The sequence below is a fragment of the Pelodiscus sinensis genome, chromosome 18, assembly GCF_049634645.1.
Source record: "Pelodiscus sinensis isolate JC-2024 chromosome 18, ASM4963464v1, whole genome shotgun sequence".
NCBI lineage: Eukaryota > Metazoa > Chordata > Testudines > Trionychidae > Pelodiscus > Pelodiscus sinensis.
In genome coordinates, this window is record NC_134728.1 from 35758119 (window position 1) to 35780807 (window position 22689).

The 22689-nt window shown below is 48.7% G+C and overlaps 1 protein-coding gene across 1 annotated transcript in view; it reads right to left on the reverse strand.

Moving 5' to 3' along the window:
- PIGU (phosphatidylinositol glycan anchor biosynthesis class U) overlaps nt 1–22689 on the reverse strand; it is a 43180-nt gene that overhangs the window by 8746 nt on the left and 11745 nt on the right. Inside the window, exons 5-11 of the mRNA XM_075901537.1 lie at nt 21281–21390; nt 17960–18060; nt 17295–17392; nt 13128–13282; nt 11699–11842; nt 8351–8475; nt 5336–5478 (exon numbers count right to left, since the gene is read on the reverse strand). Coding sequence (XP_075757652.1) covers nt 5336–5478; nt 8351–8475; nt 11699–11842; nt 13128–13282; nt 17295–17392; nt 17960–18060; nt 21281–21390 — 876 coding nt within the window. The remainder of the gene's footprint in view (nt 1–5335; nt 5479–8350; nt 8476–11698; nt 11843–13127; nt 13283–17294; nt 17393–17959; nt 18061–21280; nt 21391–22689) is intronic.

The following is a 22689-nucleotide window of genomic DNA, read 5'->3' on the forward strand; positions in this document are numbered from 1 at the left end:
TCGGGGTCTAGGGGCAGTGCAGGGAACGGGCAGCACAGAGGCAGAGGGACGCAGAGATCGGGGGAGCAGTGTGCGGGGGAGGCACAGGGAATGGGACGTGGGGAACGGGAGGGACAGAGGGATTGGGGTCTAGGGGGCAGTGCAGAGAACGGGCAGCACAGAGGCAGAGGGACGCAGAGATCGGGGGAGCAGTATGCGGGGGAGGCACAGGGAATGGGACGTGGGGAACAGGAGGGGCAGAGGGATTGGGGTCTAGGGGCAGTGCAGAGAACGGGCAGCACAGAGGCAGAGGGACGCAGAGATCGGGGGAGCAGTGTCGGGAGAGGCACAGGGAATGGGACGTGGGGAACGGGAGGGACAGAGGGATCGGGGTCTAGGGGCAGTGCAGAGAACGGGCAGCACAGAGGCAGAGGGACGCAGAGATCGGGGGAGCAGTATGCGGGGGAGGCACAGGGAATGGGACGTGGGGAACAGGAGGGGCAGAGGGATTGGGGTCTAGGGGCAGTGCAGAGAACGGGCAGCACAGAGGCAGAGGGACGCAGAGATCGGGGGAGCAGTATGCGGGGGAGGCACAGGGAATGGGACGTGGGGAACGGGAGGGACAGAGGGATCGGGGTCTAGGGGCAGTGCAGGGAACGGGCAGCACAGAGCTGGGGGGGAGCAGGGTGCGGGGTGCAAGCGGGCGCAGAGCCAGAGGGAGAGCAGGGATCCGGCGTGCAGGGTTGGCATGGGGAATGGGCGGCGGGAGCCAGATGTGGTGCGGGGCGGGTGCAGCGAGCCAGCCGGTCAGCAGGGAGCGGTCTCTCGCCGGTGAGGGGTTGGGGCCGTGGCAGGACTGGAGCTGCCGCGCCCCACAGCCAGCTGTCAGGAACACGCAGCCAGAGCCGAGCTGCTGCGGCCCTTTAAGATCAGCGGGGCCACGTCACGCTCCGCCTCCTCGCGCCACAGCTGCACGCAGGCAGCCCCGCACTGAGAATCGCCGCAGTTCCCCCTCCCCGGCAGCGCTCTGCTCCTCCACCGGCTGGCGGATTGGATGGGGCCGCGCCGCCCGTAGTGCAGGCTTCGGTCAGCCCGTTACAACGGCCCACCGGGCCAGTCCGCCCCTGCACTCGCCCGCTGGCAAAATCTATTCGCCGCGGGCGAGCGCATTTGTCGAGCCCTGCCCATAAGTATCTTTAAGCACCAACCACAGGAGCAGAGGTCTGAGTTAGCCAAACGTGAAGGATGAATCTCTGATATTCAGTCATGCGGCTGGACACACAATGGGTACGTCTAAACTACATGGCTCGTCGACGGAGCCGTGTAGACGAGTTTACTCAAAAAAGGGAAATGAAGCGGCGATTTAAATAATTGTCGCTTCATTTAAATAAAAATGGCCGCCATGCTGTGCTGATCAGCTGTTTGTCAGCACGGCGTGGCAGTCTAGACAGGGATCTGCCGACCCCAGATCCTGTAAGCCTCGTTTCATCAGCTGTGCGGCGACTGCCCCTTTGAAACTGCTGCCTCCGTGCGATTCAGAGGGGAGGCAGGGGAGCCCGGGCTCCCTGAGAACCTGGGATCAGCTGGGGAGTCCCCAGCTGACCCCGGGTTTCATGTGGCACTTCCCTGGAACCCAGGGTCAGCTGGAGACTCCCCAGCTGACCCTGGGCTCAACGGGGCATTTCCCCAGGACTCGGGATCAGCTGGGGAGTCCCAGGGCTGCCCGTGACTCCCCACAGAGGCAGTGTTTTAAAGGGGCAGCCCACTGCACAGCTGATCCCAGGATCAACTGTGCAGCTGCCACCTTGGCGTTTCAAAGTGGCTGAGCTGTGCTGCCACTTTGAAGTAACTCCCCCCCCCCCACACACACACATACTTTGCTGCCTCTATTTTATAAAGGCAGCAAGGGGGGGTAGGAATTGACTAGTTGACATTATTATCCGATAGGAAATGCTTATCGGATAGTCAACTAGTCTTTAACATCCTTAATCCAAGGCCAGAGATCTGTGATTCGGGGAGTTTTAATGAAAGCCTTTAGTGGCACAAGGTATTTGAAAGACTTTTGCACTCGAAGTGCCAGAATGAGGAAACAGCCTTACACACAGTAATAAAACTTAAGCTGGGCATAACCGGAAAAAACCCAAGTCCATATTAAAAAAAAATGCATAAGGTTGCAAGGCACGGTTCTACAAACTTGGTAATGTATACTGCTCTTTTTTGCTAAAACGAACCATTGCTTAACTAAATCTGGCTATGTTACTTCCTCATTAATTACATTCAAATGTGCAATACTTTTTAAATTGATTAACAACGTGCAGGTTATCTATCATCTAGTAATACTCTATACATTCAAAATAAAGCAGCAGTTCTGTAAAGAGAGCCCTGCTTTCAGCTTGCAATAGCAATACTCAGGCAATTGCATGGCAGTTCCTGGGGATTAATGACCTGGGGAGCAGTGGAGTTGACTATTAACACTGGAAAAACCCTGCGGTTACTGCCAAGTTAGCGTATTCCTTTCCCGCAAAGGGAGAGGCTGTGGCATGTCTAGCTCCGCCAGCCCAGTTGTGATACCGTCCAGCTGGATGTGTAACGCGGTTTAAAGAGCCAAACGCTTAGAACCAAGAGGAAAAAAGGAAAAGTCCCTGAAAGAAGGAGACTGAACCGAACGGGAAAAGGAGCGCGCAACGTTTGCCGTTACAAATAAGACAGAGCTATGCAGGTACGGCTCCCCCGGGGGCAACTCCGCCCCTAGCACGAGTGCTTAGGGTCTGGGCGCAGTGGAACTGGCATGGCTCTACGCACACAAAGGACAAGGACTTGGGAGTCCACATACAGGGTTCCACATGTTCTGCCTTCTACTAAGCACAGCCACAGAGGGTGCCCGAGACCTAGTGCAAGAGTAGTGCTGGGGGGTAAGGTAGACCAAGGCAAATGAGACTACAAGGATCCAGTGGACATAAATGACTATGGAACAGGAAAAAAGGGAGGCATCAAGCAGGTGTGTCTACAGCAGCTCTGAGGGCTTTGTGCCAGCCACAGAACCACCTGTCTGGGACCCGGAGGGCAGCGGGGACGACTTGCTTTCATTAACAGTGATGGCTGACTAATGCTCTCATTTGACACTTCTGGTACGGTGAACATTGTTAGGGGCAATCCAACTCCAGCAGAGAGACGGATCTTCCCACAAACTAAACCCATCCACTCCAGCCATAGGGAAACCCTCGCTCCTGGGGCTGTGTTACAGACAAGCAGAATCTCACAGGATGCGAGAAGACTGCTGCCTACCGTTTGTTTCATTGGGGGTCCCAGGGGACCTGCAGGCTACATCTCAGCAGCAGGCACGGTGAGCAAATTACTACGTGCAGCTGGAGTCTGCCACTCAGCAGACAAATGCATTTCCTGAAGTGATCAGCCAGCCAACTGTTAATTGGGACCATTAAAACATCTGCATGATTAAATCATGGAGTGCTACACGCTTCCAGCTATCAAGCAAACGCTACTGCACTGTACGACCACAGCAACTTTCAGCCAGGATCACCAAGTGCTTTCAAACCGTTAACTTAAGGCACTCCCCCAAAGCAACCCCTGAGACACACAGGTATTATTCCAATTTTACTGAGGGGGAAACTGAGTCAGACAGAAAGGAAATGACTTGCCTGACTTTACAGTGTGAGGAAGAATTGGAAAGAAAATTCAGGTATTCGTGACTTTCAACCTTGCGGTCTTCTTCCCAGATCAATCATCTATGCTGATTTGGACAGCTGTTCCCAGGACACTTACTCCTCCGCACAAGAGGTGAAATGGCTGAATGCACTAGGGCTGGTTGTTTCTGACACTGAAGTCAGAAAGGTGTCTGGGAGAAGAGACAGCCAAAACTTGTGAGCACAAGACACTATGGAAGTCGGAAGTGATCCAGTAAGACTGAACACACAACCCTTTGTGCATTTTCTTTCCAATTACAAAATTACATGAAATGTCAGTTTTACTGCTCTCCTCACACATTAGCAAGGTACGTACATACAGAGCTAAGGAACCACCATCTGTCCCCGAGTTCTCCTACAAGCCCTGATTATGCTGTTTGGATCTTTATAGTCATCGCCCCCAACGCTTGCCACTGTTTGCTTTCACATTTCAGGATTTTCTCCTTTTATAAATCTACTGTTTTAACGATATAAATAGCTCAATTCTGGGCTCTCAGTAAAGCTGCCCAACTAAGAGGTGGTCTAATTTTAACATGAAAAGAACATTCAGTTTCTTGCAAAGCAGAACAAAGTCTAATTGTTCTGCACATGAAATTGACGCAAGGCTCAGTGAAGATCAGCAACATGGAGTGGGCTAGTTACTCCTTCAAGTTAAGCTGTAAATGGGAGAAGTGTGCACGGAGTTTGGGACATCTGCCTGTGGCCGCTTACTGCTAGTTTACAAACAGGAAAAAGTAATTAGCAAGTTGCAGAAATTGCGGCCAATGGGCTCTATCCCATGGAGGTGCTGAGCATGTTCAGTCTCACTGAAGTAAATCAGAGCTGTGACTGACCAGCACCTTGCCGGACTAGAGCTCAGGAGGAAAGAAGATTATCTGGATGCTTCTGGGTATTAACTCTCCTTTTGTAGGATGTTCACTTAAATACAAGCTTCTGCTGCTGTTTTACAAATCTGCCAGCTTTCCAACTAAGCAACTGGGATTCCTCCTCTGCTTCCAAGCCACAGGCTGTATTGGACAGAACATTAAGATCTGGCTCAAGTAATAAGACAGAACAATTCTGTGTCTTATGAATGTGTTAGATCAGTGGTCCCCAACCTTTACGGGCTCCCGGGCGCCCGGGGGCAGGGCCACACTCGCGCCGGGCGCCCGGGGGCGGGGCCGCGCGTCCTGGGGCACGCCAGGGCCGGGGCCGCCCGAGCCCCTTGTGCCGTGGGCCCGGGGCTGGCGGCGCCACCCGAGCTGCGTGCCTGGGGCCGGCACCGGCGCCGCGCGCCCGCATGTGCCCCGGGGCTGGGGCTGCCCGAGCGCCGCGCACCAGGCGCCGGTGAGTGTCGCGCGCCTGGGGCCGGCGCCTCCAGTGCGCCGGGGGCGGGGCCAGCCCGGGTTGTCGGCGGGCGCCTAAAAATGCCCCGGCGGGCGCCATGGCGCCCGCGGGCACCGCGTTGGGGACCACTGTGTTAGATCCTCATGACTAAGCCCTTGGCAGTGCAGATCTCGGCTTGACAAGAGAACCAGCACACGTGCAACAATCAGGGAGGATGCACAAAATGGATCACATTCTGCACCAGAGCCAGTTAGTGCTTATTTGACAGGCCCATTACCAGGCACCCAGCCGTGCTGCACAAGAGTCACCAACTGCTTCATTTTACTAACCTGCCCTACATTGAACGTCAAAGTGATGGCATAATAAAAATTGGAATTGGCGCTTCCTGCGTAAATCCAGAGATGCCACAGCACTGGGAACAGCAGGGAGCAGACAATGAGCACGCAGGAGAGGATAAAGATGTTCCGGAGGACTGGAAGAGAAAACAAAGAGGTTACATCAGTGTAGCTGAGCAGCTAACAAGCAGCTGACCTCGTGACACCTCGGGATGGTGCTTAGCCGTCCAGCAGCTTGGAGGCACTAATTAGACGGCGGCTCTCTCCACCAGCACAATCGTTCATAATGATATTTGCTCTAATAATCCACTGCTGCATTCTGTAACAAACCAAATGGGTTTGGATTACAAACGCCAAAAGGAAACAAAGGGGGCAGGTTTCACATTTCCAAGCCTAACTGGGCCCCTTTGTGTTCGCACTGAAATTGCTTCTTAAGGGTTACCAATGGACTGGCACAATCCAAAGAGCAGCCAGGCAGTGTTGTTTGGTACCAATGGCCGAAGCCACCTAAACCAGTCACTCCGGGAAGCAACACAAATCTTCCTAGAATGTTACAATGTGGCAGGTACCGGAATCTGAGTCTGAAAACGAGCTGCAAGCTACCTGGCAGACGATTACATTACGTCCAGTGCTCAAGGGCTGGAAAGGGTCTTCGCGGTTTAAGAAAGACTAAGCCAGGGGTGGGCGATAATTTTGGATCAGAGGTCACTCCAAGATTTTGGTAAGCGGTCAAGGGCCGCACTTTTCTATGGAGGGGGTGCAGGGTGTGGGACAGAGGTTGGGTGCAGAAGGGAGTTCAGGGTAGGGGACTGGGCTGCAGAAGAGCACGTGGGGTCTGAGAGGGAGTTTGGGTGAAGGAGGGGGCTGTGATCCGGGGTAGGGTATTGGGGTGCAGGGTTGGGGGGGTATGAGTGCAGGAGAGGATTCTGGCCTGGGCAAGGGATGTAGGAGGGGGTGCAGGGTCTGGGAGGGAGTTGTGGCCCAGGGGAGAGGGGTTGCAAAGGGCATGAGGGAGTTAGGATGCGAGAGGGGACGGGATGCCAGAAACAGGCTCCAGCTGGGAGACGCTTACCTAGGCAGCTGCTGGCCAGCAGCCCAGAGGGACCCTCAGGCAGGCTCCCTGCCTGCCCCAGCCCAGACCACTCAAAACAGCTGGCTGCTCTGTATGGCCCTCTGTGCTGTGCAGGGAAGGGGAGAGGCTTAAAACGCTGCCCCCACCCCTAGCACAATCTTTCAGCTCCTATTGGCTGGTGTGGAATTCTCCTTGCTTGAGGGTCCTGGCGAGGTGGGCCGCAGGCTGGATTAAAGGGCTTGGAGGGCTGGATTCGGCCTGCAGGCCATATCTGGTCTCCCCTGGGCTAAGTAATGGCTTGGCTAAACAGGCTGATGCAGTCAGCACACATTCTGAGTGTGTGATTGCTCACACAAACTGACAACTGTGGGTAGCAATTTGTGTTATTGTAATGCCTAGGAGCCCCTACCTTGGACCGGGACACTGTATAAAACACAGAGCTAACAGCGACAGAATGGAGGATTCTAGCAACCAGATTAACTATAGGGCTGGTGCTCAGATGATCAGAGCCATACACTGAGAGCCGAGATACTTCCAGCCCAGGGCAGCGGGTGCCTGTACTTTATATCCGTCAAAGGACAATAAATACTTTGCACTCACGAGGCTCCTTCATATAAGGAGAGAGGAAAAGTTGCTCACAAAAATCCTAAGCTCGCTCCCCCCACACAAGACTTCAGGGTTGTTTTGATCAGACTTGTTTCCCTCCAGGCAGTGGACAATCTAAGAGGGACAGTGCCCCTGCAGCACGCTGGTGTACTGCACAGCCCCAGGCCTCTTCCAGTTTTCCTAGTTTCATCCTGGGGTGAAGAGTTTTGCGGCAGACCTACACTGAAAACCCGTCTTGGCAGAACTGCACCAGGCAGCGTGTAAGTGAAGAGACTCTCTGGGAAAGCGTCTCCCGTCCGCGTAGCGAATCCACCTCCGCGAGCGGTGGGGCTATGTCAGGGGGGAGGGCTCGGATGCAGACACAGCACCGACCGCGCTGGGGGCTAGATCAGGATAACTACGTTCCTCAGGGGTGCGGATTCTGCAGACGCCCGCGTTGGACCGAGCGCGCAGACGCCCGCGTTGGACCGAGCGCGCAGACGCCCGCGCTGGACCGAGCGCGCAGACGCCCGCGCTGGACCGAGCGCGCAGACGCCCGCGCTGGACCGAGCGCGCAGACGCCCGCGCTGGACCGAGCGCGCAGACGCCCGCGCTGGACCGAGCGCGCAGACGCCCGAGTTGGACCGAGCACGCAGACTCCCGAGCTGGACCGAGTACGCAGACTCCCGAGCTGGACCGAGTACGCAGACGCCCGAGCTGGACCGAGTACGCAGACGCCCGAGCTGGACCGAGTGCGCAGACGCCCGAGCTGGACCGAGCGCGCAGACGCCCGAGCTGGACCGAGCGCGCAGACGCCCGAGCTGGACCGAGCGCGCAGACGCCCGAGCTGGACCGAGCGCGCAGACGCCCGAGCTGGACCGAGCGCGCAGACGCCCGCGCTGGACCGAGCGCGCAGACGCCCGCGCTGGACCGAGCGCGCAGACGCCCGCGCTGGACCGAGCGCGCAGACGCCCGCGTTGGACCGAGCGCGCAGACGCCCGCGTTGGACCGAGCGCGCAGACGCCCGCGTTGGACCGAGCGCGCAGACGCCCGCGTTGGACCAAGCGCGCAGACGCCCGCGTTGGACCGAGTACGCAGACGCCCAAGCTAGACCGAGTACGCAGACGCCCAAGCTAGACCGAGTACGCAGACTCCCAAGTTAGACTGAGTACGCAGACTCCCAAGTTAGACTGAGTGTGCAGACTCCCAAGTTAGACTCCCAAGTTAGAAGTCTGTAGCTACTCTGACCTAAGCCCCTCCCCTAAGCCAGGTCAACAAACCAAGGTTTGGACTGAGTGTGCCCCAGGGACTGTGGGGGTAGGAGGAGGGAGAGTCAAACACAAAGAACTTACATCTGTAAAGGTGGCTCCAGAGTGGGAGGAAGGCCATGTACAGCGCTACGTCTCCCACGGTTGGGTAGGACTTGAAGATAGAAATGATGGCAAGCTGCACGAAGAAGAAGAAGATGGGGTGTTCCCTAGAGGAGGAAGGAAAAAGGCAGTGACTGGACAGAACAGGTCCCAGGAGCAGCAGCGTTTCTCCCTGGAACCTGGTGGCAAGGACTGGCAGGGGCACACAAACATACCATGGGCCAGACTCCTACAAGCTTTCACACTCTTGCTCTGTTTCACAGTGTGCTGGGCTGCTAGCAGGGAGCCAATCTACAGAGGAGAATTCCCAGTGTATGTGTGTACCTATACAAGGATACTTTGGGCACACACACATTTACACAATCAGTCTACGTCCAGGTCCTTCCAGTGCTGCCTTCTGTTGGGGTGGTAGGAAGAGCAACCAGTGCTCTTTCATTCTGAGCTGCTTTTGCCGCACAAGGATTGTGTTGAGAAGCTCATGGTCTGGTAGACCCACCCTATGGCACATCAGAACAGTGGCTGTATACATTCCAAGTCATTTAACAAGCCCATCTGAAATCCAGCCAATTACTGGGCTGTCCACAGACCGAACGGTAGAGTTTGTATTACAATCCTTCAGTAACTTCCCGGAATCTTTTACTTCACTGTTGCAATGAATGACTTTATAGAACTGGCTTTGAGTGTCCTGCTGTCAAATCCACAGCAGGATCCATCTCAGCTGTCAGCTTAATAAAGTATCCTCTCTAGCTCCCTCCCCTCCATGTTTTGACTACTGCATGACATAGTTCTACGCATGGCCCATTATGTAATAGGGTAAGGATTCAGCATCAGCTCTGAATCACAACTTTTCAGCCAGCTTCCTGCACAGCTACTCCAACACAAGCCTGGGTACTTTACAATCACATTCCTCAAACGGAGATCTTCCTCCATGAATGAAAGCATGTGGCCTGAAAGCCAAAATAAGAGCCTACATCTTGACCTTGTGATGGTGCAAGCATTTGGTACCTGTGTGAGAGACGTATTTACAAGAATCTCTAGTCAGCTTTCTGCCTGTTTGACAAGCATGAGCAGTTGTGCTGAATGGGCCCGAGGAAGAGCATGGTGTGGTTCAAAAGCTTGTGTCTCTCACCCACAGAAGTGGTTCCAATAAAAGATATTACCTCATTCTCCTTACAAGCATGAGGGGATGACTGCAGAGTGCGTAGGAAACATCAGCTGTACATGCAGCTTGAGGAGAGCTGAGGCAACACTTAGCCAGGGTTTGCTATGGGTCTAGAGCATAGCTGGTTTGCAATACAATGAACTGGCTTTGCAGCACTGAAGAAAATTGAAAATGAAGAAAAGGGAAACGAATGTTCTAGAATGTACTTCAGCCTGTGGCACTCAGCAGCCTTTCCTGCTGCAGGCACAATGAGAGAGGTTTTGTCTTGTGGTCGTTAGAGCTGTTTACGCCACATTTAAAAGCAAGGCTGGCGCCAGACTGACATTTGCTTAGAGAGAGGACTCCTGAAACACAGATGGCAGCCAGTTCATTCCCAGAGGCCTGTGGGTAAGAACGAGCTCACCACAGCTCGTCTGGGTGCTGGGGAAGATGCTGTGAAATATCCTGAAGGAGACTCGTTGCCTGCAGCAGACTCATGGTGCTGGAGAGCCTGGAGAGGGGTGCTGGAAGGACTGCAAAAGGGGGGGATGGCAAGAAGTGTGACCCATGTGCTAGGTCACACCACTGTTTACTCTAATTTGGCCCAGCTGCCCCTCTGTCATGCCAGCAGGGAAAGGACTTTACCATTATGCCACCCAGCTCTGATCAAGGGCCAAGCTGGCGGCTTGCACCCTCAGGGTCCCCCCCTTGTTGTGGCCCTGCCAAGTCTGAAGTTCTTGAAAGCCCTTCAGGACTTACCCCCCTCCTGTCCCCTGAGACCTTACAGCCAAGAGATGTGGAGATGTTGCCTTATATTGAATTTGCAGGTGCCTGTCACCACCCCGACCATGCACTGTTCTTAGCTTTCCAAACTGACAAACAGGGAGAAATGGCCTGGATCCAAGAGAGGCAGGGAACACACATCAGCTACTGCCTCAGAAAACTGCTGCACCTCTAGGGCAATCTGCAGTGAAATAACCTTCACAGCGCCATAGCAGAAGAGGACAGTGCACGTGAGGAGGGGAGAAGTGCGGGAACTCCTAACATTCCCCATACAGGAACAATAAGAGTCCCAGGCTTTGATACAAGCAATGAGGGCAGCTCTTTGCTCAGAAAACCAGGTATGAAGTTGATTTTGTCCTTGCACACAGCATTTCATGTGAGAACCCAAAGCGCTTTGCAAACGTTAATGGACCGAGTCTCACGAATCCTCTACATCCAAGGTAGTACACACTCGTATTCCCTTTTTATCAATGGAGAAACTGAGGCACAGAACAAGGTAGCAAAAAGGGAGCTGATACAGAGCCAGGAACAGAATCCAGAAAATCCTAGCACCCAGTCACTTGCTCTAACCATTCTGCAGCCTTGCCTCCCTGGAATATTTGAGGTATCCTAGTACAGTAAAACTCCAGTGGTCCAGCATCCAATGGTCCAACATTCCTGATGGTCCAGCACCATCTGGAACCCGGAAGTGCTCCGGGCAGCTGGACAATTGGAGCTGCTCTGGCCCCGACTTCCCTGAGTCAGCCGCTGGTCAGGTTCAGCAGCAGCTGACTTGGGGACGCCTGGGGCAGAGCAGCTGGGGTGCTGCCGGGTTGGTCCCGCAGCGTCGAGGGACGCATCCCCCCGACTCCACCCCAGACCCCACATAGCTCCCCCTTCTGATAGTCCGGCATATCTGATAATCCAGCACCCCCTGGGTCCTAAAGGTGCTGGATTATCAGAAGTTTACTGTACTTTGAACATCCTATTGTTACATGAAGCAACACGCTCCCCTATAGAAAAAATTGCATCCCACTATTCTAGGAAACAAGTAAAAAATGCAGGGCCCTTCAAAGAAGTGAGGTACATTTTCAGGACACCATAAGCTAACACCCGTCCCTCCTTGAGAGAACACTGTCACTTTAGAAAGCAAGAAGGAAAGAGCCTAAATAAAATCTAATTCTGCTCTTTTTCCTCTTCATAGCTCCAGATGTCTGACACTGACCTACATGAGTCTCTACAGGATAACATGAACAGAGTACCCAAAGCGCAGAAATCATATTTGGTGTAAGAAGTTTATCAAGAAGAGGAAAAATAGTCCACAAAAGTCTCTATCATTCTCACTCCCACCAAGAGACACAGAACAGTACCAACTCCTTAGGTTGGCAGAACACAGAGATCAAGGGACAGTAAATACATCCACTTACTTTAGCTTCACTGCTAAAGGAATGGTGTAGAAGAAGACATTGATCTGAAATACACAAACGAAGAACAGACTGAAGTGTTCAAACATCTCAGCAAAGAAGTACCAGAAGAGGCCAATGTTGGGAGTTAGATCTGGAACAGAAAGGCTGGAATATAAAGAGAAAAATCAAGGTTACATTTTAAAGCAGTTGGTATTTGACTTACTTACACAATGAGTCAATTTCATAGACGTGTTACTACAAGGGGCAGTAAGGGGTGCTGTATCTTAGGATGCACTGTGAAGAACCAAAGGGGAGTATACTCAGGAGGGAAAATCAACTCCCAGTGTTGGTGTCAGTACTTCTAGCTATCAATGCCAGTTATACCTTTAACTAGTCAGAGCTCATTGCAGCAGTACAAAACCACACACGAAATCAGGGCAGAGTGTACAAGAAAAGGCTGCAATCCACTTAGTACCTGTGATCTCCAAAGTACTTAAACATCATCATCGCTATTTTCTCAGGCAGCATCTAACGTTAATGTCACTTTAAGGCGATTTTAAACACACTTGCAGCTTTACTTCTGTGGAGTCGACCAACAGCGACACCTACTGCTCAGATTGGCTAATCCAAAGCACATGCCAAGAAATGGATCCACCTTGTAATTAAAGGGAGACTGAAGAAACGCCAGTATCTACTCCCCACCTAGTTTGTCATCTCTAGTTCAGTGGCTATCAACCTTTCCAGACTACTATACCTCTTGCAGGGGTCTCATTGTCTATCATCTCACTTAAAAACTGCTTACAAAATCAGACAAGACAGAAGTGTCACAGCACGCCGTTCCTGAAAAATTGCTGACTTTCTCCTTTTTACCATATAATTATAATATAAATTATACTTACAATTCAGTATATAGTATATAGAACAGTATAAACAAGTCACTGTCTGTATGAAATGTAGTTTGTATTTGCTAGTGCTCTTTATGTAGCTGTTGAATAGTAACAGAGAGGTAGCCGTGTTAGTCTGATCTTACTAAAACAAAAAGAAAAACTATGTAGCACTTTAAAGACTAACAAGATGGTTTAATAGGTGATGAGCTTTCATGGGCCAGACCCACTTGAGGAAGTAGGACTGGCCCACGAAAGCTCATCACGTATGTAGCTGTTGTAAAACTAGGCAAATACCTAGATGAGTTGATGTACCCCATGGAAGCCCTCTGTACCGGCAGCGGTGAATGTAACCCTGGTTGAGTACCACTGCTCTAATTCTTGCTGTGATGGTTTAATGGAACTTGGGCTATGTATCTTTGTGATTAGTGTGTTTGTTTCCTCTGCACTGCTGGTACATTTTTCCTGAGACTGAATGCTCCTTGGGACAGGGCGTGGGTCCCTGGTATGCATGGATAATGTCTATCACAATATGGGCTTTTCCAGAAAAGAAACCAACTACTTACATGAAACCATACACAGATGGAATGAAGTCCCAGGAGTTGAGGAGGAAGAACGAGAGGCAGACAATTACCACCAAGCTACAGAGATAAAGTGCTGCATACTGCATGGTGTACATCCAGAAGCCTTTGCCTTTCAGTTTCACTGGGATGAACTGACGCTGGAAACAAAACACAAACAGGGACTATCAGAGGACATCCCATGGCTATTAACAAGACCAGCCTGTTGCTCTGCGGACAGAATGCAAAGACTGGCCCTGCTACAACGGAAGTAGCAGCGTTCAGCACACTCTGCTCCAGTCTGCTCTGCGTTGGCCAAACACACACACGATTTGCTCAACCCTTTCAGAAGGGTGAAAAGTCAGGTATTTTAAATTCAAGCAATTACAACTGGCCACGTGTGCTCATGATTCCCTGATGTATGTGCAGGTGTCGTAATCAGGAGTGCCGACCAATACCCGGAGACTAAGGGGTTAACTCCGGTACCTAGCAAAGGCAATCAGCCAATACCAAGGCAGGTAGGAATTTCAAATCGGAAAAGAGGGGGTTTTCCTCTCTCTTTTCTTTGTTTGAGATCAGAGCAGTTTCTCCCAGGTATTGAGGGAGATGGGAGATGCTTCTCTCTCTCCAAGAACGGACTTCTTAAAATGTGTAAGTAGGGAAAGTTTAGAAAGTCCTTCAGGGTTTATTGTTTTCCATTTTTGGGGATTTGGAAATCGTGTCTGAGCTGTTTCTTTTTTGTAACTAAGGATTATCGCCCAGGGATTTTCTCTGAGACCATATATTGGGCTTTTACCACCCAGCCACTTTACTATGCTTACAACTGTGGTTTTGTTTTGATAAAAAAAGATTGGGGTTTTTATTCTAATTAACCGGTATTGGTTGATTCTTGTGTCCTGGGAGGTCTGTCTGTGTGTATCTGCAGGCCTCTGACTGAGGGGTCAGCTACCAGAGACTGCAGCTTGTTTTTCTCTTTCTTTTTCAAGCTCTTTTGGGGAAAAAGAGCTTGGGGTACCCCTAGGGTTGGTTTCAAGTGTCCACCCCTGTTTGTGTTTTTTTATTTTGGAGTTCAAAAGCACTTGAGTGTGGCAGCGAGTCCCCCAAAATCTGGGTATTAGGATTTTGTGGGGGGAAGTTTTTGTACCAGTGCCGGTGAAGGCAACATTTCGGAACACTCTTGCGGGCCCCCAACTTCTGCATTCATAGTGCCAGAGTGGGGAACAGCCTTGACAGCAGGACATTGGAAATTGTGCACCCAACCAGGCACGCCGGGTTTGGAAGTCTGGGCCCCCTCTAACAGAAGCTCCATGAGAATTCAGCAGCTCTGAATCCGTGAAGCTGATTCGTCATTTGGCACCCACATCTGTATTGTATAGAGCTCCAATGGAAGGGTGCAGACCCTCTGAATCACAGCAGCTTTAACATAAGAAATCTTTCTGGAGCTTCTCAAGTCAGTTGACACAGATTTCTAGGCAGCATAGACAGAAAGTGCAGGAGAGGAGCCATTTAATTCTGTACAAACTTCACAAGGGAGGCAGTGAAATTCAACAAGAAACCCTGACAAACAGAAAGTCTTTTGAGTAGAATAGTGATAGAGATGTAGCCGTGTTAGTCTGGTGTAGCTGAAACAAAATATAGGACTATGTAGCACTTTAAAGACTAACAAGATGGTTTATTAGATGATGAGCTTTCGTGGGCCAGACCCACTTCCTCAGATCAAATAATGGAAGAAAATAGTCACAACCATATATACCAAGGGATACAATTTAAAAAAAATGAACACACATGAAAAGGACAAATCACATTACAGAACAGAAGGAGGATGTGGGGGGGCGGGGGGAAGGAAGGTGGCATTCATGCTAAAATTCGACACTCTCCGCACTGGACTTAACAAAGACCCCAGCTATCTTACACATTACAAAGATAGCTTCCCCCATTATCACCTCTAATACTATTAACTCACAGACATTTCCCCTTCCCCACCTCTAATATCATTAACTCACTGGCATTCACCTTCCTTCCCCCCCCCCCCCCCACATCCCCCTTCTGTTCTGTAATGTGATTTGTCCTTTTCATGTGTGTTCATTTTTTTTAAACTGTATCCCTTGGTACATATGGTTGTGACTACTTTCTTCCACTATTTGATCTGAGGAAGTGGGTCTGGCCCACGAAAGCTCATCCCCTAATAAACCATCTTGTTAGTCTTTAAAGTGCTACATAGTCCTGTATTTTGTTTCAGAAAGTCTTTAGGCAGCTCTGAATACTTTTGAAAGTTCCCTTATAAATCCAAAGGCATTAGGTGTTCGTGTATCATCACAGGTCACCCACTCTGGAAACCCTACACTTACGCTCTGCTGATGAGATGGTGATGTTAAAATAAAGTGCACAATTTTGACCATATGCAAGGAACTAATGGCTCCCCAAACAACAGCAGTGTCTCTTTTCAGATTTAACAAATAGCTTTGACTTTGTAGCTGCTCCACTTTGGCAAAGATTTAAAACAACAATGAAATATCTTGGATGTTTTGGAGAAAAAGGAAAGACATTTAGGTGGGGGAAGGAAGAAGAGTCTAAGTGACTCTTCTCTGTTTTCTTTCAGAGTTGAAGTCATTGAGAATGGGCTTCAGGGAAAAGAAAGAACTCTGTAATGAACATCCACTGTAAAGTTACAGACACAGACATGTCAGTGGGAATATCTGACTGACAGTCATCTGGGACTTGGCAAGAATTTGTCAAGCAATACTTATAAATCTTGTACAGAGGCTGGGTAAAAGTCCTTTCACTCGCGTCCACAGCCTCTCTTTGGAGCATCCACTTGGTGTCTCAGATAGACGAAACAAGGCCTTTCATGATTTAGGCCCTGGGTCAAGTCCTGTCCTAACATCAGCAGAGGACAAAGCCATCTGAAGCCCCTGACAAAGGAGACACTGTATGCCATTGTGATGGATATGACAGAAGCACCTAAAGCAACAGATTAGATTAGGCAGGAGATACTCATTTCCAGGGAGTTATCACTTCTTCCAGTGAACGTGAAGAGTCTCTTTCCATCATCCTCTCTGTTGCACAACATTATGCTCAGCAATAGCATGCATTTGTCTTCTATATCACTAGCAGGGAGTTGCCTCCAGTTTAATACCCCTTTCCAGTCTTGTCAGCTCTTGGCTTATTGATGAATTAATCTGCTTTGCAGCTCAGCATTTATCTTGCGGAGCTGTGGGCGTCCATGAATAATTCAGGATCTTCAGAACCCTGGGTGCAATCTGATCAACATTCCATTAATGGTGGAGTAAGGCTGGGAGAACAGCTACTAGAAAGTACCACAAGTGTATGCAAACAAGACATTATCACTGCCTTTCCAGTGTGTTGGGAAGCCTGGATGATTCAGGTAAAATGACTGTCACTGAACCTCGTGGCACTGATGCCAGGTCACTATAGAAGCAATTCTGATGCTCCAAAATTCTCTTTATGGTCACAGGACACCAAGTGTAGCTTTGTGTTCAGCAAGAAGAGTGCTGGCCAAATTTGCAAGCAGGGATAAATGAGTTTCTTCTTCTCTCCTATCCAAGTTGCTAAATCTCCACAAGCCTGGGGAAGAATGAGATTTTTTTTTTTTTTGAGATCTGGCCACTGAATCTCGGGCTATGTCTACACTGGCGGCTTCTTGTGCAAGAACATCTTGCGCAACGGTTCTTGGGCAAGAGGTCTTGCGCAAGGAAACGTCCACACTTCCTTGTGCAAGATGTGCTTTTGCGCAAGAGTGCCTATGGCAGTGTGGACGCTCTCTTGCGCAAGAAAGCTCTGATGGCCATTTTAGCCATAGGGCTTTCTTGCGTAAGAAATCCCTGTCGAGTGTCCACACTGCCCTCTTGTACAAGAGCTCCTGTACAAGAGGGCTTACACCTGTTAAAAAAGAGCGTAGCTCTTGTGCAAGAAGCCCTCTCTTACCACGTCATACTGTAAATTTCCTTGCGCAAGAGCAGGCGGGCAGTATGGATGCTCTGCAGAGTCTTGCGCAAGAATGGCCATACTTGTGCAAGAAGCCGCGAATGTAGACATAGCCTCACAGTGAATCTCCTCCCGCCACCTACACATGGGACAGCCATTGCTCACTGATAGGAATTAGCCTTGCATAGGATGTCACAGTCAATACAGTTACTCTTAGAAAATATTTACCTGGAGAAGATACAGCAAAGCTGGTGCAAACAAGGTTAGAGGGTACAGTGACTGGTATGTTGCTAAGGCCAGGAATATAGCACTGAGGAGTGTACTACCTGCAGGGAGGAAACAAACCTCAGTTAACGAACCATGATCATAAAGAGGGTCATATTCAAACAGCCCTCAGTCCTTTACAAACTCCAAAAGCAGTTAGAGGGGGCAAAAATAACCATTCCAGCATGTTCTGGAGCTTGTCACTCTCTGTATTACAAGGACAATGAGGCAAGAAGAAAGGCTCTGACAAGCAGCCAGTAGCATGAAACAGTGATGGATGAAACTGGTTTTTATCCCTATAATCTACCGAGTGAGATTCATACAAGTGTCATATATAGATGTCTCTGTGTGGGTTGAAGGGTGGCTTCGGCCCAAATGTGAGTTCAAGTCTGGTGTTAGTATGTAGTGTAGACACATCCCATGAGTTCAGAGACATCAACACGTACTGGGTCTTAACTACCTTGTACTTAACTATGCATTTGCCTTTTACGACAGAGATTCAAAGCAGACTTTGACATTGCCTTGACCCAGTCTCTAAGGTGTCTCGTTATTAACTGCATTTCAAATAAACCACAGATCAAGTATTTGCAGAAAGGTATGAGCAGGGGTAAGTGTTCTCAGTGCTTTACCTTTTATTGTAGCCAAAAAGAAGAATGCAATGACAGTATTGTTGATGGCACAGGTGGACTTTGCAACACAAGACATCACTGTGTACGGATTTAAGAGATAACTGAAAAAGAATTAAAACTCAATTACACTCATGCCATTACAAAAAGAGAGAAAAATAGCCAAGCAAAGGGAGAAATATAAAAGGAAAATGGAAATGATTTGCTGTCTCTTTTTGATTATTTACATGTTTGCATTGTATGGTTTCCTCTCAACCTCAAAAGGATCCAGCTGAACTGATGCCTTTCAAATCATGCAAAATCAGGTGTGGCGCTTGTATATAAACTGGATTTCATGTCATGGTGAAGGATGGGGTGATCGTGGGACAACCCAGGAGGAAGCAGGAGGAAACGAGCCCATTTAAACTGCAATTTTATTCTGAAAAATGATCAAATAAAAATGGCCTTTGTTACTCAGCCAATCTGCTCCCCCATTTGATTTGAAAGTCACTTCTGCCAATGACAGCCAACGAAATAAGTTCTTGCTTCATTTTTTACTCCTATTAGCCATCAGGAGCCAATAAGACTAAATAGGCAGCAAGATGGATGCTATTCCTTCTTGTGCCTAAACAGAACTGTTTCCTAGGTCCCAATCAGTTCCACCTGTGCTACTCCATCGAGGGCAATGGGACTGCATTGGTGTCTAGTCCAATCTGAAGAGCCTTTATTGCAGGTGGGGATGTGTGAGAAGCAGACAAGCCAGGCTGATGCTCAGATCCCATGGTAACTGCAGAGCTGGCAGTTTAAAACAGAAATCAACTTTTTACTCAGTTCCGGCTGGCTAGGGCTGCCTTTTCTCACTCTGTTGCAGCCATCTGGCCTGACTTTGTCACAGAGTGCAACCACACTTTAAAGATACTAGCTCCTCTCTGCAAATTCAAAATTAATGCTCCAGTGATCTCATTAAACTAGGCTCCAAGGAGCAAAGAAAAGCTCTGGTGGATTATTGATTCAATAAGCAAGACAACAGATCAGTCAACCTTCATTACAACAAATCAGTTATTTGAGAGAGGACAAGGGATTATGATCGGCCAGCTGTTCTGTCCGATGAATATTTATCATAGTATTGGTTTCCCTCAGCCTGAGGTTGGCCTTTTTCTAAGCTTGAAGTTAATGGCTATTCCAAACACCAGAGATAGTACATACAGGAGACTATGCAAAGATACAATTCCAGTATTCTATGAAATTGTGCACCCAGTGTGTAATAAAAATGAAAACTAGTCTAGCTTGTTAACACAAGAGGAAAGCTTTAACTTTCTCACCCCAAGGGGATTTACTGACCTATATAATTCCGATCAAGACAGGAAAGAATCATTAATATTTCTTTTATGAAAAATTTTCTTCTGATCAAAGAACATCAGCAGTAAGGGAGATCCAAGAGGCAGATCCCTTTTGATTAATTCCAGACTCCAGGTTTATCTCATTTACTTAGATCAAGATGACTGATTTGTTTCTTTTGATTTCATGTACCCACCTCTTATACTGTTTGTTTTAATTACAGCTTTACTTACTTCAAAAACTTAAGAGCATGTGGTCTGAATAATGAGGTTTCCTATAAGGCCTCAGAGGGATGATACTAAAATTGACTAAGTGGAAACTGAGTACCTCAGACCTTTCAAAAATAATTTCTAGATTTTCAAATGGTCATGCTAGAGGAACACCTTGCCTACTACCCCTAAACTTTTCATTTAAAAAATTATCTTCTGGAAAGGGAACACAACAGACATTTTGGATCCACTAATTTAATTTTGAAGAAGTTAAAAATTATGCAAAATTTGACAGAAACCTAAATAGCGCAGACACTACAGTCTCTCCATATTAGAGACTATACAAAGAGGAGGAGCTTGGAAACTACAGACTGGTCAGCCTCACCTCAGTCCCTGGAAAGATAATGGAGCAGAGCCTCAACAAATCCATTTTGAAACACTTGGAGGAGAGGAAGGTGATCAAGAACAATCAACATGGATTCATCAAGGGAAAGTCATGCCTGACCAACCTAACTACCTTCTATGATGAGATAACTGGCTCTCTGGATAGGGGAAAGCATAATATACCTTGACTTTAGCAAAGATTTTGATACTGTCTCCCACAATATTCTTGCCAGCAAGTTAAAGAAGCATAGCTTAGATTAATGAACTATAAAGTAGATAGAAAGCTGCCTATTTTCTCAGGCTCAATAGGTAGTGATCAAAGGCTCAATGTCTAGTTGGCAGCCACTATCAAGTGGAGTGCCACAGGGGTCAGTCAGTCTTGGGGATGGTTTTGTCCAACAGCTTTATTAACGACCTGGATGAGGGGATGGACTGTGCTCTCAGCAAGTCTGTGGAATACGTTAAGCTAGGGGAGAGTTAGATACCATGGAGGGTAGGGTTAGGGTCCTGAGTGACCTAGACAGATTGGAGGATTGGGCCAAAAGAAATCTGATGAGGTTCAACAAGGACAAGTGCATAGTCCTGCATCTGGGACAGAAGAATCCTGAGCACGGTTACAGGCTGGGGACCAACTGGCTAAGTGGCAATTCTGCAGAAAAGGACTTAGGGATAACAGTGGATGAGAAGCTGGATATGAGTCAACAGTGTGCCCTCATTGCTAAGGCTAACAGCATAGTAGGCTGCATTAGTAGGAACATGGCCAGCAGATCAAGGGAGTGATTATTCCCCTCTATTTGGCACAAGTAAGGCCACATCTCGAGGACTGCATCCAGTTTTGGGTCCCCACTACAGAAAGGATGCGGACAAAGTTGAAAGAGACCAGCGGAGGGCAATGAAATTGATTCTCAGTAGCAACAGATGACAGAACAAGAAGCAGTGGTCTCAAGTTGCGCTGGGGGAGGTCTAGGTTGGACATTAGGAAAAACTAATTCATTTAGGAGAACGTTGAAGCACTTGAATGGGTTACCTATGACAGCGGTGGAATCTCCGTCTTTAGAGGTTTAAAAACCTGGCCAAAATCCTGGCTGAAATGATTTAATTGGCATAGGGCCTGCTTTGAGAAAGGGATTAGACTAGATGACCTCCTGAGGTCTTTTCCAACCCTAATCTTCTATGATTTATTGTCAATACCAATAGAAAGGAGTTAAAAATGTACTTTACAGTGTGAAACATAAATCTGGAGAAGCATTAGCTTTCCCTTGCTTGACTATGGAGATACAATGCTTGGCACATTTTTTCCTCTTTACTAGGAAAGAGAAAACAACTAAAAAGAATACCCCTAAATAGGCAAATTAAACACACAGGATTTGGGATCTTAAGTTTCTTGTATCTGCTTGCAGGAAGTAATACTTACAACAGTGCTACCTTGAGTGGGATGTAGTGCATTTCCATGGGGGTCCGGATAAGTTCAGCCACATCTGATGCATACCGATCCAGTTCTATTAGGAGTTTCTGCTTTTTAAACTGAACAAGAGAGAATAACTAAAAGCGTCAGACATGGAAATACATTGTATCTATCTAGTAGGGTTGCCAAATGGTTTCAACAAAAATACAGACACACTTGACATTACATCACAATCTACATTAACTCTTATTTAGAAAATACCAGACATTTATATTTTCTCAATTTGTTTCCTGGACAGAAAGCTCAAATACTGGACTGTTCGGTTCAAAACTGGACACCTGGCAACCCTACTATCTAGGGGTATGTCTATACTAACTCATTAGTTTGAGCTAGGTAGGCAAATGAGGGCAATCGGAGTTGCAAATGAAGCCTGGGATTTAAATATCCTGGGCTTCATTTGCATCTTCCCGGGCGCCGCCATTTTTAAATCCCCCTTAGTCTGAACTCCATGACCACGGCTACACGCAGCACGGAGTAGGTAGTTCGAATTAGGATCTCTAATTCGAACTACCGGTACACCGGTTCCACGAGGAGATCCTAATTTGAACTACCTACTCCGTGCCGCGAGTAGCCGCGGACACGGAGTTCGGACTAAGGGGGATTTAAAAATGGCGGCGCCCGGGAAGATGCAAATGAAGCCCAGGATATTTAAATCCCGGGCTTCATTTGCAACTCCAGTTGCCCTCATTTGCCTACCTAGCTCGAACTAATGAGCTAGTGTAGACATACCCTAGGCTAGTGGTAGGCAACATGCAGCCCATCAAGTTCTATGCATGACCCACGAGACATTTTGTTTACCATTGCCCATGTGCAGGGTTGCTACATTCTGCTGGTTGCTGACCATGTAGGTTTTCTACCACTACTACTGAAGTGGCATGCATAAAAAAGAAAGGGCACATGACATGAGGTACGTGCTGATAGCATACATTGACTGTGAGAGCCGTGCACTTCCTTCCTTCCAATCGGCACACCCACAAATTCTAGGTATGATGTGCAGTGAGCAAAGCTACCCTCGCCTGGGAGATTATCTTGCTTACGACAATCTTGCAGCCCACGGAGATGAAGGAGGGCCACTCATGCGGCCCACTCACTAGACTAGGATGCCCATTGCTGATGAGGTCTGTAACCTTGTCCATCACTATGATGTGTATGTAGAGATGATCATCACCTTGTACCTAAGAAAGAGCCAGTTTTTACTTACTAAGCCCAGTTTTAACACCCTTCCCTATACTGACTTTGCAATTTCAAGCAAAAAGGTTTGGGTCAGGTAGAGAGACAGGACTGAAGGACAGTCTGTCACTCAGGTTTTTTTGTCGAGGTAGAGAAGTCAGAGGAGGCATTAAGGAGATATAGGATCT